Source organism: Oncorhynchus mykiss, chromosome 9 (assembly GCF_057628025.1).
Source record: "Oncorhynchus mykiss isolate SJ-2025 chromosome 9, ASM5762802v1, whole genome shotgun sequence".
Lineage (NCBI taxonomy): Eukaryota > Metazoa > Chordata > Actinopteri > Salmoniformes > Salmonidae > Oncorhynchus > Oncorhynchus mykiss.
In genome coordinates this window covers 49,821,448-49,840,289 of record NC_143030.1, presented here as the reverse complement: position 1 = coordinate 49,840,289, position 18,842 = coordinate 49,821,448, and the positions used below count along the sequence as shown (strand labels likewise).

Sequence of the window (18,842 nt, the reverse complement as noted above, 5' to 3'; positions counted from 1 at the left end):
ATTTGGTATTAAAGTTCTAGGTCCTTATACCACAATCTTTATGTATTTATAAAACAAAAGCCAGAGAGAGAGAGACAAAAAGAGCAGCAAGACATACCATAATCCACATACCATAAGCATACCACAACCGTCCTAGTGAGGCATTCATTTGCATGCATATTGTATGATCCCTCACAACAGAGGGACTCCATTTGTAACCTCTTGCAAAGCTAACCATTTATTTATCTGAACCTTAATTGTGTTAGCTCACCATAGCATAGCGTTGTTGAGATACTGTAGAAGTCTATGAGGTCAGAAAGTAGAGCACAATCGGAAAACATGATAGCCTTTCATTCTCAAGGGAGGTGGGAGCAGGGCTCCAAAAGCGAGGACATGCCCCTTTTTTGTTAAACTCACTCTCTCTCTGCTCTCGTTCCCTCAAGATGGCGTCGAGCCACTTCTGCTTGTCCTCCGAGTTCTTGGCCATGCAGACAAACCACTTGTTCTTGGCCGTGTTGTGGATCTTCCAGCCGTTGGTCACCGTGTAGTTGTTGCTGTGGTAGTCGGCTAAAACAAGAGGTAAAAAAACAATTAACGGACCATGGTACACACCCGACATGTGACTCCTCTTCTAGAAATAACCTTTATTACATTTAACCTCAATGCTGTTGATGGACATTGATATGAATACTGTATTAGCTTTCCTTGGGGATAAAACATGCAGTGTTCATGAACTCGTGTTGACCTCAGAAGTAACTGGGAAGGTAATACAGCCCAGCCACAACACTCTCAAGCTTCACTTGTCCTTGAAATACCTCAGAGTTCAAATATCCATCAGACTGTAAGTACTGCTAATTAAAATAACAAACAATAACTGACTAGTAAAAGACATCTTTCCGCTGACTCGACAGAAAGGTCTGTCTTGCTTCCGCCCTCGCATTCCCTCTCTTTGTCTTCCTCTCCTTTTAGCTCCATTCCAATTTGACCAGCTCTTTGGCTCTAGGTGACTGTAATGCATAATGAATGGACTGGGGGTAATGGAAGTACATTAGTGTAATGTTAAAAGGTCATATAAATAGATGTGAAACCACCTGGCCCCGAGGGGGGAGGAAGCATAAAAAAAAAGGGCTAATGGTGTCTAGGTGTGCGTGTATCAAACAATAGTGGACGTGGGAGGAGGGTAATGTTGTTGCATTCATCTGAGTGTGATGAATGCATTCACGCCAAAACACTCGTTGAATTGCTCTTCGTGTGAATGGGAAACCTACCGTCAGAGCATTTCAAGGTTGTGCTCTTCAGTGGAAGAACACAGGCCCGACAAGACAAACTACAAATCTCATTCAAACAGATTCAATATCCTTATTACTCTAAACATATTACTTTAAATCAAGGCTCTCCAACCCTGTTCCTGGAGAGCTAACCTCCTGTAGGTTTTCACTCCAACCCTGTTCCTGGAGAGCTACCGCCCAGTAGGTTCACACTCCAGCCCTAATCTAGCACACCTGATCTAATAATTAGCTGGTTGATAAACTGAACCAGGTTAGTTACAACTGGTGTTGGAGTGAAAACCTACAGGAGGGTAGCACTCCAGGAACAGGGTTGGAGTTAAAACCTACAGGAGGGTAGCTCTCCAGGAACAGGGTTAGAGTTAAAACCTACAGGAGGGTAGCTCTCCAGGAACAGGGTTAGAGAGCCCTGCTTTAAAATTGTCAACTGAACGGTATAAAAAGCACAGATATTTCAGGGTTTCTACAATGCTACAAATCAACACATTAATACCCTTAGACACATCCAAGTTAGACACATACAACTGGCAGTGTAAAAATGGCACATGACCTTAGTGTCACTATTAGGTTATATTGTCTCTCTGAGAAACACAGAAAGAACATATTTTTCTTTGTGGTTACCTCTGAACGTACCAGGCGATAGGCAACAGCCCCGGGGCACAGAAAGGAGGCATGTGAGAGGAAGAAGTGCATTTCTACCCCTAAGGCCCTAAAGCAAGAGCTACATGAGAAAACAAAATCAGACCTGGGTTCGAATAGTACTTGAAATCTTTCAAATACTTTGAATGTTTGCTTGAGCCTGCCTGGAATGCAAGATATGTGGGGTTGGCAGTTTTGGGACAATTTTATTGTTTCTATGAGCCTGGGAAACTCAATCAAGCAAAGCTAAAATATTTAAAACATTTCAAATACTACTTTAACCCAGGTCTTGCAAAAACAGGCTAGTGTGCAACAAATCTCTAGAGCAAAATGAGCAGAACAGTGTGGTAAGTTGGTAAGTTCCTGCAGCAGCAGCTATCCCAGAAGTTCAAAGGTGAGAAACACAGGTTGTGCATCCTGCCCGAACCAATGTAAGACATTATCACCGCGAGCAAGCACTCGTCAAATCCATTTAACCTCCCTATCTACCGTTAGTCGTTCAAAGTGTGAGAAACCTATGCAAGATTATATAGTTACACCCAAACTATTAGCTCTCATCAGATTTGTATCACCTACTCCATCAGTGAATTCATTATCTAGGTTTTGAAGCCTAAAAGTAACACTGTAGCATAGATAGAATAGATTGTGTAATTTGTTTAGGATTTTACATCAGCCAGACCTTTAGAGAGTTATAATCCCACATAAATAGAAAGAAAATTCAATGATCAACTGATGGAGGACAAATGTGATAAATGACTAAACATGGATGAATGATTAGAGCAAGGGATGATTGTATGAATGAATAAATGAAGGGGTGAATAGCGGGATGATGTTCCTACAGTGTGGTGAAAAAGTATTTGCCCTCCTTCTGATTTTCTCTATTTTTGCACATTTTTAATACTGAATGTTATCAGAGCTTCAACCAAAGCGTAATATTCGATAAAGGGAACCTGAGTTTACAAAGACGACATGGGTCACCATTATGCCTGGCGAAAACCAAACATTGCGTTCAACAGTAAGAACCTTAAAACTGTCAAGCGTGGTGGTGGTAGTGTGATGGTTTGGGGATGCTGTGCTGCCTCAGGACCTGGACGACAGAAAGGGGACAAATACCTTTTCACAGCACTGTACAGTATATGAAGACTGGTGAGACTGGCACAAACCTGTTCCGTCCTCGACGTTTTCCACCTCCATCACCTCGGTGTTGATTCTTCCTCGGAACAGGTACAGGGGACCGTTGATGGACTTGGTCCTTTTGGTGGACTTCTTCCCAGAAACCCTAGGAAATTGAACAGAAATTTGTGGAAAATGGTTTGTTTTTTCTGCACAGAAAAAAATAAAAATGTTGCTAAAAATATTTATAACTAAATACATTTTAAAAACAACTTCCCAGTCCTGAAGCACGTGCACGCACGCACGCACACACACAACGTTAGGTGGACTTGTTTTGATTGTATGTAAAATGAGCTTGGTGCACACTACACAAAACAGGATTTGGGGATTCACTCGGTTTTTCCATGTTTGGCTTCTTTCTGCCACTGAGTGAACACACGTTGTGCTCATTCCTGCCACTTACCTCTCCACCATCTCGCTCTCCTCTCATTCACCCCCTCACAACCTCCCCTGCTTTCCCTCCCCCATCTCCCCCTTCCCTACATCTCCTCCCTCCCTCGTTCTCACCTGGACTTCCTCTTGCAGTAGACCAAGAGGTTGTCGAACAGGAAGAAGACTCTCTCCTGGATGTTGCCGGCTGAGATCTTGAGCAGGTTACCGTGGAGCAGCAGCTCGGTGCAGATGTCTGTCAGATTGGTGCCCTGGGGACAGTCAAGAAAGGACGGCAGTTAACCGCTGGTGCCTGTTGTCATCTCTCAACTTGACGTGTGTGTGTGTGTGTGTGTGTGTGGGGGGGGGGGGGGTTCTTTGTGTGTGTACGTGTGTCTATAACAATGATTCTATTTTACACAGCATGTGTTTACCTTCAGAGTGCACAACCCCAGTCGAACAACAAATTGCAGCTGTGAGAATTCACACATCAGATGACATTGGATTCGGTTTATACTAAACTAATAGTTTCATTGTGCTAATAGGATGGAATGAACAACAGACGACACCCTCACTCCTACTGTTATACAACAGAACAATAGTGTATACAACAGTCCTTCCCTAAACTTTGCCAGTGACCCTTAACACAAGACAAAAGTCAGCTGTGCACTGTTCTTCATCCCACAGTGGTTAGACAAGTTTCCAACTGGCCCCCGAACTGAACTGAACTGGAGGAAACTAGTCTAAAATGGGGAGGAAACAAGATTTTGTTTAAATAGTGCCAGCTCTGGGTCCCAAAGGGACATCTGGTCAGACTTAAGACAAAGCCTGTTTATTTTCCCCTGCAAGCCACATAACACTCGTACGGTGAGCTGAGACGTAACACGTGAAGCATTCCAGGTATTTCCCAACGCTTCCCTGATATGTAATGTCATGGCAGTGTTGGGACTCGCGTTATGACCGGTGGAAAGCCACTGTAATGACAGTTTAGTGGCAGGGTACTTCATGTGAAGTGTTGCTCGAATCTGGATGGTACGTGAGTTGACCGTGCACTCCGTGGACTCTTTCTCCTCTGCAGCCATGGGATGAGAACCACAGATTCTTAAACAAAATGTATGTAGTCGCATGTATGAGCATGCACACAAACACTGTCCCTTCTATATATACGATCTGACGCAAGTTCTAAATTGAAAGATGCATCTCGTTTCATAATTCATTAGGTTTTCCTAATGGGGGGGGGGGGGGGGGGGGGGTGTACATATTGCTGGTTGACGTCATCAAGTATGCATGGACGTCAACTCACACCGCAAGGTACGAGAGCCAATTAAAACCTTTTAACGATCCTAGGCCACGACTTTGTCATGAGTCACTATTTAGTCATTAGATTAAGTCATTTTAAAAGCTGTATTTGCAGGGTTTTACATTAGCTCATTGTAAACAAGAAACCTAAAGGGATTCCTTAAGGTTGACCTATGGGATTCTAGCTGTGACGTTAATTATGGATGGGGGTGTTTCAGAAATGGCACCATTACATATATAGTGCATTACTTTAGACCAGAGCCATATGGGACCTCCCCTTTGGCCTCTGATCACAAGTTAATGCACTATATAGGGAATAGTGTGCCATTTCAGACAGGAATTCAATCAAACCTACACCATTGCAATTAACCACACACATGCCTCGTAAAGTAATGATTGGTAATATAGAGTGCATGTGCATGGATGCCATACACGTAGCCATAACAAAACATCATTGTTCAATGGAACGCACCAATCTAAATCAACCGGAACTAAGCGTGCCCATGTGTGGACTCTGGATCTCCTGCCCCACCCCCATTTTTGGTAGAGACACCAAACACTCTTTTATGGTTGGACTTTACCAAATGTAACTGTCTCTTTGATGTCATTGAGAGCAAACCACTGTAGCCGCCCAAAACCAGACCCCCACTACCATCCATAATTGATTCCTCTGGCCACTACATCTCTGACAGACGCGCATAGCTCTGCCCGAAAAACAAGATTATCCTCACTCTTGTAGGTCAGGTGCATTCCAGTCGGCCTAGCAGACGGTTTTACATTTCACCCGATCGATCAAATTCCATGTTTAACTGTGCAGGAAGGCGGGATGGAGGAATGGATAGAGGATGACAGAAGGAGGTGTGGTGGAAGCAGGAGGGCTGTCTGTCTATTAGAGCAAAGCTAATGCGTCTGAGCCCCGATTCTGCACTATTACCTCCCCATTAGGAGTGGAGAGGTGATTACACTGGAGAGTGGAGGAGTGGAGAGGTGATTACACTGGAGAGTGGAGGAGTGGAGAGGTGATTACACTGGAGAGTGGTTACACTGGAGAGAGTGGTTACACTGGAGAGTGGAGAGAGTGGTTACACTGGAGAGAGTGATTACACTGGAGAGTGGAGCAGTGGAGCGGCGATTACACTGGAGAGTGGAGCGGCGATTACACTGGAGAGGCGATTACACTGGAGAGGCGATTACACTGGAGAGTGGAGCAGTGGAGAGGTGATTACACTGGAGAGTGGAGCAGTGGAGAGGCGATTACACTGGAGAGTGGAGAGGCGATTACACTGGAGAGGCGATTACACTGGAGAGGCGATTACACTGGAGAGGCGATTACACTGGAGAGGCGATTACACTGGAGAGGCGATTACACTGGAGAGGCGATTACACTGGAGAGGCGATTACACTGGAGAGGTGATTACACTGGAGAGGCGATTACACTGGAGAGGCGATTACACTGGAGAGGCGATTACACTGGAGAGGCGATTACACTGGAGAGGCGATTACACTGGAGAGGCGATTACACTGGAGAGTGGAGAGGCGATTACACTGGAGAGTGGAGAGGCGATTACACTGGAGAGTGGAGAGGCGATTACACTGGAGAGTGGAGAAGTGGAGAGATGATTACACAGAGTGGAGCAGTGGAGAGATGATTACACAGAGTGGAGCAGTGGAGAGATGATTACACAGAGTGGAGCAGTGGAGAGATGATTACACAGAGTGGAGCAGTGGAGAGATGAATACACAGAGTGGAGCAGTGGAGAGATGAATACACAGAGTGGAGCAGTGGAGAGATGATTACACAGAGTGGAGCAGTGGAGAGATGATTACACAGAGTGGAGCAGTTGAGAGATGATTACACAGAGTGGAGCAGTGGAGAGGTGATTACACTGGAGAGTGGAGCAGTGATGACACTGGAGAGTGGAGCAGTAGAGAGGTGATTACACTGAGCGTGGAGGAGTGGAGAGGTGATTACACTGGAGAGTGGAGTGGTGATTACACTGGAGAGTGGAGCGGTGATTACACTGGAGTGGAGCGGTGATTACACTGGAGAGTGGAGCGGTGATTACGCTGGAGAGTGGAGCGGTGATTACACTGGAGAGTGGAGCGGTGATTACACTGGAGAGTGGAGCGGTGATTACACTGGAGAGTGGAGCGGTGATTACACTGGAGAGTGGAGCAGTGATTACACTGGAGAGTGGAGCAGTGATTACACTGGAGAGTGGAGCAGTGATTACACTGGAGAGTGGAGAGGCGATTACACTGGAGAGTGGAGAAGTGGAGAGATGATTACACAGGAGAGTGGAGCAGTGGAGAGATGATTACACAGAGTGGAGCAGTGGAGAGATGATTACACAGAGTGGAGCAGTGGAGAGATGATTACACAGAGTGGAGCAGTGGAGAGATGATTACACAGAGTGGAGCAGTGGAGAGATGAATACACAGAGTGGAGCAGTGGAGAGATGATTACACAGAGTGGAGCAGTTGAGAGATGATTACACAGAGTGGAGCAGTGGAGAGATGATTACACAGAGTGGAGCAGTGGAGAGGTGATTACACTGGAGAGTGGAGCAGTGATGACACTGGAGAGTGGAGCAGTGATGACACTGGAGAGTGGAGCAGTGATGACACTGGAGAGGGGAGCAGTGGAGAGGTGATTACACTGAGAGTGGAGGAGTGGAGAGGTGATTACACTGGAGAGTGGAGAGGCGATTACACTGGAGAGTGGAGAGGCGATTACACTGGAGAGTGGAGAGGCGATTACACTGGAGAGTGGAGAAGTGGAGAGATGATTACACAGGAGAGTGGAGCAGTGGAGAGATGATTACACAGGAGAGTGGAGCAGTGGAGAGATGATTACACAGGAGAGTGGAGCAGTGGAGAGATGATTACACAGAGTGGAGCAGTGGAGAGATGATTACACAGAGTGGAGCAGTGGAGAGATGATTACACAGAGTGGAGCAGTGGAGAGATGATTACACAGAGTGGAGCAGTGGAGAGATGATTACACAGAGTGGAGCAGTGGAGAGATGATTACACAGAGTGGAGCAGTGGAGAGATGATTACACAGAGTGGAGCAGTGGAGAGATGATTACACAGAGTGGAGCAGTGGAGAGATGATTACACAGAGTGGAGCAGTGGAGAGATGATTACACAGAGTGGAGCAGTGGAGAGATGATTACACAGAGTGGAGCAGTTGAGAGATGATTACACAGAGTGGAGCAGTGGAGAGGTGATTACACTGGAGAGTGGAGCAGTGATGACACTGGAGAGTGGAGCAGTAGAGAGGTGATTACACTGGAGAGTGGAGTGGTGATTACACTGGAGTGGAGCGGTGATTACGCTGGAGAGTGGAGCGGTGATTACGCTGGAGAGTGGAGCGGTGATTACGCTGGAGAGTGGAGCAGTGATTACACTGGAGAGTGGAGCAGTGATTACACTGGAGAGTGGAGAGGCGATTACACTGGAGAGTGGAGAGGCGATTACACTGGAGAGTGGAGAGGCGATTACACTGGAGAGTGGAGAGGCGATTACACTGGAGAGTGGAGAAGTGGAGAGATGATTACACAGAGTGGAGCAGTGGAGAGATGATTACACAGAGTGGAGCAGTGGAGAGATGAATACACAGAGTGGAGCAGTGGAGAGATGAATACACAGAGTGGAGCAGTGGAGAGATGATTACACAGAGTGGAGCAGTGGAGAGGTGATGACACTGGAGAGTGGAGCAGTGATGACACTGGAGAGTGGAGCAGTGATGACACTGGAGAGTGGAGCAGTGATGACACTGGAGAGTGGAGCAGTGATGACACTGGAGAGTGGAGCAGTGATGACACTGGAGAGTGGAGCAGTGATGACACTGGAGAGTGGAGCAGTGATGACACTGGAGAGTGGAGCAGTGGAGAGGTGATTACACTGGAGAGTGGAGCGGTGATTACACTGGAGAGTGGAGCGGTGATTACACTGGAGAGTGGAGCGGTGATTACACTGGAGAGTGGAGCGGTGATTACACTGGAGAGTGGAGCGGTGATTACACTGGAGAGTGGAGCGGTGATTACACTGGAGAGTGGAGCGGTGATTACGCTGGAGAGTGGAGCGGTGATTACGCTGGAGAGTGGAGCGGTGATTACGCTGGAGAGTGGAGCGGTGATTACGCTGGAGAGTGGAGCGGTGATTACGCTGGAGAGTGGAGCGGTGATTACGCTGGAGAGTGGAGCGGTGATTACACTGGAGAGTGGAGCAGTGATTACACTGGAGAGTGGAGCAGTGATTACACTGGAGAGTGGGGGAGTGGAGAGGTGATTACACTGGAGAGTGGAGGAGTGGAGAGGTGATTACACTGGAGAGTGGAGGAGTGGAGAGGTGATTACACTGGAGAGTGGAGTGGAGAGGTGATTACACTGGAGAGTGGAGTGGAGAGGTGATTACACTGGAGAGTGGAGAGGTGATTACACTGGAGAGTGGAGCAGTGGAGAGGTGATTACACTGGAGAGTGGAGAGGTGATTACACTGGAGAGTGGAGAGGTGATTACACTGGAGAGTGGAGAGGTGATTACACTGGAGAGTGGAGAGGTGATTACACTGGAGAGTGGAGAGGTGATTACACTGGAGAGTGGAGAGGTGATTACACTGGAGAGTGGAGAGGTGATTACACTGGAGTGAAGAGGTGATTACACTGGAGAGTGGAGAGGTGATTACACTGGAGAGTGGAGAGGTGATTACACTGGAGAGTGGAGAGGTGATTACACTGGAGAGTGGAGAGGTGATTACACTGGAGAGTGGAGGAGTGGAGAGGTGATTACACTGGAGAGTGGAGGAGTGCCGAGGTGATTACACTGGAGAGTGGAGGAGTGCCGAGGTGATTACACTGGAGAGTGGAGAGGTGATTACACTGGGGAGTGGAGCAGTGATGACACTGGAGAGTGGAGCAGTGATGACACTGGAGAGTGGAGCAGTGATGACACTGGAGAGTGGAGCAGTGATGACACTGGAGAGTGGAGCAGTGATGACACTGGAGAGTGGAGCAGTGATGACACTGGAGAGTGGAGCAGTGGAGAGGTGATTACACTGGAGAGTGGAGCGGTGATTACACTGGAGAGTGGAGCGGTGATTACACTGGAGAGTGGAGCGGTGATTACACTGGAGAGTGGAGCGGTGATTACACTGGAGAGTGGAGCGGTGATTACACTGGAGAGTGGAGCGGTGATTACACTGGAGAGTGGAGCGGTGATTACACTGGAGAGTGGAGCGGTGATTACACTGGAGAGTGGAGCGGTGATTACGCTGGAGAGTGGAGCAGTGATTACGCTGGAGAGTGGAGCGGTGATTACGCTGGAGAGTGGAGCGGTGATTACGCTGGAGAGTGGAGCGGTGATTACGCTGGAGAGTGGAGCGGTGATTACACTGGAGAGTGGAGCAGTGATTACACTGGAGAGTGGAGCAGTGATTACACTGGAGAGTGGGGGAGTGGAGAGGTGATTACACTGGAGAGTGGAGGAGTGGAGAGGTGATTACACTGGAGAGTGGAGGAGTGGAGAGGTGATTACACTGGAGAGTGGAGGAGTGGAGAGGTGATTACACTGGAGAGTGGAGTGGAGAGGTGATTACACTGGAGAGTGGAGTGGAGAGGTGATTACACTGGAGAGTGGAGAGGTGATTACACTGGAGAGTGGAGCAGTGGAGAGGTGATGACACTGGAGAGTGGAGCAGTGGAGAGGTGATGACACTGGAGAGTGGAGAGGTGATGACACTGGAGAGTGGAGGAGTGGAGAGGTGATTACACTGGAGAGTGGAGCAGTGGAGAGGTGATTACACTGGAGAGTGGAGGAGTGGAGAGGTGATTACACTGGAGAGTGGAGGAGTGGAGAGGTGATTACACTGGAGAGTGGAGGAGTGGAGAGGTGATTATACTGGAGAGTGGAGGAGTGGAGAGGTGATTACACTGGAGAGTGGAGAGGTGATTACACTGGAGAGTGGAGAGGTGATTACACTGGAGAGTGAAGAGGTGATTACACTGGAGAGTGGAGAGGTGATTACACTGGAGAGTGGAGAGGTGATTACACTGGAGAGTGGAGAGGTGATTACACTGGAGAGTGGAGAGGTGATTACACTGGAGAGTGGAGGAGTGGAGAGGTGATTACACTGGAGAGTGGAGGAGTGCCGAGGTGATTACACTGGAGAGTGGAGGAGTGCCGAGGTGATTACACTGGAGAGTGGAGAGGTGATTACACTGGGGAGTGGAGCAGTGATGACACTGGAGAGTGGAGGAGTGGAGAGGTGATTACACTGAGAGTGGAGGAGTGGAGAGAGTAGGAATAATGGGCTAAAGAGAGGGAAGTAGGTAGGGAGAGGGGTATTGTCTTTCATGAGGACGGACTGTGATACAGAGTGAGTAGACAGAGGCTCTATGTCCCAATACTCATTCACTCTCAGATATGTTTTGACCTCTAGGGGTCAACGCAAAGTGAATCAGAGAACCAATCCCAAAAACAGATGTCCAACTGCCCCCAGATCAGTGGCTGGAATCAAATGAGAGTCGTTTAACAAAAATGCCAATAACAATCCTATATCAAGACAAGTCTGATTGATCTGTGGAAGGAACAGATGACATGGTGTAATTTTTCCCCCACATCGTTTATCCTTGTTAAACACACAACAGTCTCTTGTTTTGTCACATTTTTGACAGAGGACAATAGCAGGGGTGAAACGGTGGCATATTTTGTCAGAGCGAGGCAAATCTTGGCAGGCTTTGAGTGTATGTGTGTGTGTGTGTGTAGGATGCCATTGTGAGGCCCTCGCTTTTTCCTCAAAGGGTCCCGCGTGAGACTAGGCCCTGCCTCATCGGGCTCTGCCGATTGGGCAGGGTGCCCTTTGGCCTTCCCATGGCTCCTGAGCAGGCAGATTGTCCTCTCCGGGGCCCAGGGGGCCCGAGGAGAGTCAGGGGACAAGGGCTCTGTTGTGGAGGGTGAGGGAGGCGTGAAAAACGCACTGGGCACTCCGCTCCGCTCCCAAGACCTGTCTGTGCCCTGTGCACACTGGTAATCTGGGGGAAGCTGGAGGAGGGTTTTACTGTCACAGAAAATGAAGTGGTGCTCAGTATTTAGTGGACTCTCGAAAACTGGCCTAAGCTTTTTCGCCACAGCCGTGACTGAGTCAATGAGGAGGACAGTGTGTGTATGTGTGTGTGTGTAAACCATTGACAAATCTAAACTCTGAGCTTCCCTTTTCCGTCTCTTTCCTGTCATTCAAACCATTTCTATATAAAGGAGAACCGTTCTGCTCCCTCGCCCTCCTAACTATCCTCTCTCTCTCTTACTTCTCCTCTCTCAATCTTCTCACCTCCCACCCCTCTCCATCTCTCCTTCCTCTCATCTTTATCGCACACTTCACTCATCTTTCTAGCACCCCTTCCCTCCCTCCTCTCGCTCTCTGACCCCCCACCCTTCTGTCGCGCCGCTCATCTTTAAACGCACACGTCTCTCCCCCTCTTTTCACCTTTCAGTACTTTTCTCCTCCCTCCCCTCCCTTCCCCTCCCCTCAATGGTGACCTATAGGGTGCATCCTAGCCATGGTCTAGAGTAGAATAGAATAGAATCCCTCACCTCCCAGCCCTCGATGTGCGACTGCAGCTGCTCCAGGGCCTCCAGTTTCTCCATCTGCCTCTTGGTCTCGTTGATGTTGGAGCACACTGCCTTCATGGCCTGCAGGGCCTCCTCCACCGCAGGGTAGTCCGCGTGCTTCTTGGGCGTCCGCTTCAGCAGCTCCTAGAGGCGGGGGAGAGGCGAGTAGAGTGGTCACTTGGTCAGGTCATTAACGGGTTAAAGCCAAAGTCAAGACGTCTTCAGTAGAACTACAGAATATAAAACAGCCATTGATAATGCTCATTATTAGGAATCATCTCAACAGTATTCTGCAGAGTCAACGGTGGATGGAGTTGCATTTAGAAGTGGAGAGGTCAGTTAAGATTGCGGGATGATGGATGAACAGAGTACTGGGGGAATGTTAGGCTGGAGGGGGGAGCGTGGAGGTCGGACATAGGATAGTGAGGATGAAGTGGTGGGACGGAGAGTGCGGATAGAGTTTTGTGGAGAAATTGGAAAAAAGGGAGAAATTGAACATGGGGTGGAGAATAAAAGATTGTGCGTGGTATGAGTGTGGCAGACAAGGTCGGAACGTGTGTTTATGTTCGTGTATGCGCTTGTGTCATTCTCCTCGGGTCCAAGGGCCTTACCTTCAGTAGGAGGGGGTACTTGCAGATCCTCTGAATGGGCGATAGCAGGTACCCCTCCAGGGGAATGTCTGTGCTCTTCTTCCCTCCCAGCAGCATACAGTGCTGGAACACAAACAAGACACAGATGTTAACAAAACTGTCATTTATCAAACAGGGACATCTGTGGCCTATGACACATCCTCCATCTTGTTTGTGATTCTTCTAGAAATATAAGTTGGTAACTCCACTAAAATGATGATGTGAATTGGTTGAGTGCAAGAAGCTAAATCCAGAACACCACAGCATGTCTTCAGTGTTGCATTAACAGCCTCAATGGGGATCGGGTGGCAAACTGGAACTAAAGTCATGCTTTGAAAAATGTACCCAAGAAATCAGTTTGGTGGTGAAACCCTACTGAGGGTTCTTCAGATGAGAGTGAGAGAGCGAGAGAGAGCGAGAGAGAACGAGAGAGAGCGAGAGAGAACGAGAGAGAACGAGAGAGAGCGAGAGAGAGCGAGAGAGAGCGAGAGAGCGACAAAGCTGGTGGGTTCCCTTCTCTGTGCTTTATTTTCCAGTAACCAGGTCTGTCAAATGTGAAGTCCCAGAGGGCAAGCATGAGCAGCATTCACCACAAGATCAAAGGCCAAACTAGATATGCCACATGAAAATACTTTGGTGTAGAAAACAGAAAGCACATCATTGGTCGGTATAGTGCACATATTTCATTTGAAATCACATTCCACCACTTTCAACTTCATAAGGCACTCTGAGAAGAAACAGCAGTGTTGTGCTCATGCAGCTTTTTGGTTGAAGCTTACGCTTGGGGGCTGGGGGGAGGAGAGGAGCGCAAAAACTGACTGCAAAATTGTGTGATTCCACAGATTCCAGCCGGCTTGGCAATCCTGACGCAATCCCCTTCTCCACCCCTCTCTCTCTTTCTCTCTCTCTAGTCTTCTAATCTGAACCTTATTTCCATCAGCGTGCCTGCAGCCAAACTCCCTCCGAGAGCTTCTCTTTGACCTCCTTTCAGCATACTTTCACTTTACTCCTCTCAGCTGTACAGCTTTGTTTTGATGTCCGTGTAGAGAGAGACGGCGTACATATTCAGTGCTTGTCAATTAACATGGAAATATCAGCTCAAATACCGCAAAAACATGGAAATGGAATGAAATTCAAGAGAGGAAACAGATGCACCGATGGCTCTTCACGCCGCACCACCCTCAAATATCATTATAATACTAATAACGATTTGCATTTATAAATCATGACTAATTAATGCAAAGCTTACATCCAAATGTGATTATTCATTAAGCCTCCAGGCTCCCTGCGATTACAGAAGGCATCGTCTCCATGCCAGAGTTCATCAACGGACTACACCACATTCCCAATCATCCACAAAAAGCACTGTGGACTACCATGCATTTTGGGTTGAAACCAGCCTACAGCTTCAACCAGTAGAGTTCAGACTTGTAGCGTAAAGGGTCATTCCGCTAAAAGTTGAGATGTATGGGGAGAATCCTAACATCCACATATGTCAAATGTATCTTAAGTCTCCCATTGACATCAATGCATTTGACTTGTGAAAGTTGTGATGTTCCACTAGCAGCCTGGGATAGAATGTACAGAACTCAACTAGAACAAGTTCAGGTCAGTCAATAATGAGACGGAGGAAACACATCGGTGTCAACAAGGCTCAGATCTTCCAGCCAGCCGTGCCAATGTACCGCAGCTGGACAGCTCACACCAACCATGACATCATCTTTGGAAGCGCAATCAAAGGCAGTTCCTGTGTTCATTGTTGAGGGGCAAGAAGGGTTGTCAAAACAAGGAAACAGCTGGACTTCTGGTGACAAAACGACCCTGTGGTTACGTCGTGAGTTTGCCAGAGCGACCTTTTTCTAATACCTGTTATTTTTTATAACAAACATAAACATGTAAACAGAAGAAGATGTGACATTATGAAGAGGATAGAGAGAAGGATGGTGATTGGGACAGAGGTGGAAAATGATGACACAGGGGAAGAGGATCAGGGAGAAAGTGGGAGGAAGAGGTGGACAAGAAGAGGTGGTAAAGGAAGAGGGAGAGAGCATGGTGTAAGAGGAATAGAATGGGAGGAAGAATAGATAAGAGGAAGATAAGATTATTTTTCTTCAGAGAGAATGAGATATGTAAAAAGATGGTGAGAGTTGGTGTCAGCGGTAAGATCCTCACCAGGAGGAAGGTCCTGATTTCGGGGATCTTGTTGAGCTCCATCAGCAGCCGCAGGGCTTTCTCGTGGTTACTGCAGTACTCCCCATACACCGAGAACCGCCCCTTCTGAAAGATGGAAGAAACACAATTCAGTCAGGACTTGATCTGATCCGAATAGAAAAACTTGGCATTGAATATTCTGGAACAGAACAACTTTTAGTCAAACACAGATATCTAGTGATAATGTTGCAACATCAGTTGAATTGAAGATTAACTCCTATACACATAATTCCAAACAATTAAGATTACAATTCTGATGGGATGTGCTTTCCTTATTTGGGTAAATATTGAACTGAGAAAGCCCTCTGAACTTCCTCTATTCACACTGACATAGTTATGTGGATATACTGCACTGTATAGGTTTAGCCACTGAAGACTTTCCTCATGATCACTATGCGCATAGGTTCAATGCATTATTTACCCACCACTAGAGACAACATATAGGCCTAAGGAATCTATTCCTCAGAATTTAAATGTAGGCTTCAGCCCAAAACCCGATATATAGGCCTTCAAGTCATTAGGAAGTGAAACCAGCTTCAGTGTAGGGCCTCCTCATTCTGCTCTGGTTGGTACTGTAACCAAAACTGTGCTGCGGTCACCCGAAACAGCGGCAGGAAGTGAAATCTTAGCTCGTGCCTGCGAGGCTAGCATATCCTCACAACCTTCAGAGAAACGCTACACTCGCTCTCTCTGAAAAGCTGGACGTGTGCATTTTAGGTAGCGACTTAAAAGGCAGATCAATATAGGAGGCACCGAGTCACTCCTTTGATGCTGTTAAGTTTGTTTTTGAATCTTCAAATATTGAGCATGAGGTAAGAATGCTGCGTAGCATTTCTATCAGGCATCCAACGTTAAATACACGAGGTCACTGTAAAACTGATGGGGCCAAGCACCATAAAAGGTTCACAGGGTAACAATCTCTACCAGGTGCACCATTGGTCTCAGTGTCTCCCTCTTGCTCTCCTCTCCCCATTCTAAATGTCGACTCTCACAGCTCTTTGGAAACAGTATATCAAAGTCAACCTCAAGAGGCCATGACGCTACAGACTAGTCTAGCCATCCATCCTCCACCTCCTCTCATGCATGCGTCAGGTCCACATGGCAACGCAGCAAGAAGAGAGAACTAATCTGGCTTGTATGTAACATTACAGTACGTTCAGCAATCTCTCCGGTTCCCATGACGAGGGTAGATTCAAAGTGTGTCACCGTGTTTGGCGGCTGTAAACGGCGAAGCAACAGAGGGATAGCGTAGCCCAGGGCTCCACTGTCACACACAGACAAAGCCGCTGGCTGGCAGGGCAACAAAGTCCGAGGCATCACCGGGAGCAACAGCTAGCCCAGTATATGGTGTGAAACACCAACAGAAAAAACGAATTAAAAAAACTCAAGACAAGTAGCCTTACGAACAGCAAAATCACTAGCCTATGTCAATCTACTATACTCCATAGTAGAAAAGTTGACCTATTCTATTGGTTAGTTTGTTGAGAGAAAAAAAAGAGCCTATTCCAAACAGACTCTGGGACAATTGTGGGAAGGTAGATCCCACATTCATACAACTAGTAGCCCTAGGCTACATAAAAAAGGTCTGATGTAACAGATCAGAACGTTTAGCTTAAAAAAAACAGTTTAACCTTTTTTTATCCGTCACATTATACACGCAGCCATGCACACAAGGCAGTAAACTTGGCGCAAATGTTCGTTCTATAATGCAATTAGCGGGAAAACACTGATGTCAAAAAGAAGTGAGATTAAAATACATTTCCATTACGAATTTTGAAAGAGAGGAGATCTAATATGTTACTTTAAATCAAGGCAAGACATGCCTCATAATATCTATTAAAACGTTCCGGTTTCAAACAAGTATATTTTGGATAGCCTACTGCCTCCAGCCCACTTGTGTGACCCGCTGATGAAGCCTGTTTGAGATGATGCCGTTTTACAAATGTATTTACATCGACTGCCTTTTCCATCAATGAATAGACTAAAAAGCATTATTTCGCAATGGGATTTTTTTTCTTAATCCTGGACATTTGACCGGTGGCAATTTAATTTATTGGCTTTTCTCAAAAGAAATTTTGGCCAAAAGCCGGCTATTACCGGAAAACGGAAACCTGGTGTGTGTCTTCCCGGACACTTGCATTCAACTTTTCTGATGCAATGCTTAAAATACCAAACTTCTAAGCTCATGGCCACCTCATCATAACAATCAACATTTCTTGACTGAGTTTCCATGGAACATCACAAGAAAGTTAAGACCATGAAACGTCTTTGACCCTCTTAGACTACTACTAGGCTTAGAACAGAACTTCCTAAAGGCCCAGTGCAGTCAAAAACTAGATTTCCTGTGTGTTATAAAAATAAATATATATAACACATACATATACAATGCATTCGGAAAGTATTCAGACCCCTTGACTTTTTACACATTTTGTTACATTATAGCCTTATTCTAAAATTGATTAAATCTCAATCTACACACAATACCCCATAACAACAAAGCAAAAACAGGTTGACCTTTTTCCTAATTTATCAAAAATAAACTATTTAAATATGACATTTACATACGTTTTCAGACCCTTTACTCAGTAATTGGTTGAAGCACCTTTGGCAGTGATTACAGCATAGTCTTCTTGGGTATAACGCTACAAGCTTGGCACACCTGTATTTGGGGAGTTTCTCCCATTCTTCTCAAGCTCTGTCAGGTTGGATGGGAGAGCGTCACTGCACAGCTATTTTCAGGTCTATCCAGAGATGTACGATTGAGGTTCAAGTCCGGGCCACTCATGGACATTCAGAGACTTGTCCCGAAGCCACTCTTGAGTTGTCTTTGCTCTGTGCTTATGGTCATTGTCCTGTTGGAAGGTGAACATTCGCCCCAGTCTGAGGTCCTGAGCGCTATGGAGCAGGTTTTCATCAAGGATCTCTGTACTTTGCTCCATTCATCTTTGCCTTGGATGGGAGAGCGTCACTGCACAGCTATTTTCAGGTCTATCCAGAGATGTACGATTGAGGTTCAAGTCCGGGCCACTCATGGACATTCAGAGACTTGTCCCGAAGCCACTCTTGAGTTGTCTTTGCTCTGTGCTTATGGTCATTGTCCTGTTGGAAGGTGAACATTCGCCCCAGTCTGAGGTCCTGAGCGCTATGGAGCAGGTTTTCATCAAGGATCTCTGTACTTTGCTCCATTCATCTTTGCCTTGATCCTGACTAGTCTCCCAGTCCCTGCCGCTGAAAAACATCCCCATAGCATGATGATGCGGGCGGCAGGGTAGCCTAGTGGTTAGAGCGTTGGACTAGTAACCGGAAGGTTGTGAGTTCAAACCCCCGAGCTGACAAGGTACAAATCTGTCGTTCTGCCCCTGAACAGGCAGTTAACCCACTGTTCCCAGGCCGTCATTGAAAATAAGAATTTGTTCTTAACTGACTTGCCTGGTTAAATAAAGGTAAAATAAAAAAATAAAAAAATGCCACCACCATATGGATGGTGCCAGGTTTCCTCAAGACGTGACGCTTGGCATTCAGTCCAAGGAGTTCAATCGTGGCTTCAGACCAGAGAATCTTGTTTCTCATGGTCTGAGAGTCATTAGTTGACTTTTGACAGCCCATTTGGAGTTTGCCATGTTCATTTAACTGAGGAGTGGCTT

The 18,842-nt window shown here is 46.8% G+C and overlaps 1 protein-coding gene across 1 annotated transcript in view; it reads right to left on the bottom strand.

Annotated features, from left to right (window-relative positions):
• Nucleotides 1–18,842, bottom strand: part of prex1 (phosphatidylinositol-3,4,5-trisphosphate-dependent Rac exchange factor 1) — a 115,827-nt gene that overhangs the window by 70,767 nt on the left and 26,218 nt on the right. The window contains exons 4-9 of the mRNA XM_036988120.2: nucleotides 15,160–15,264; nucleotides 12,970–13,071; nucleotides 12,341–12,502; nucleotides 3,585–3,718; nucleotides 3,068–3,183; nucleotides 397–546 (exon numbers count right to left, since the gene is read on the bottom strand). Of these exons, the coding sequence (XP_036844015.2) occupies nucleotides 397–546; nucleotides 3,068–3,183; nucleotides 3,585–3,718; nucleotides 12,341–12,502; nucleotides 12,970–13,071; nucleotides 15,160–15,264 (769 nt within the window). The remainder of the gene's footprint in view (nucleotides 1–396; nucleotides 547–3,067; nucleotides 3,184–3,584; nucleotides 3,719–12,340; nucleotides 12,503–12,969; nucleotides 13,072–15,159; nucleotides 15,265–18,842) is intronic.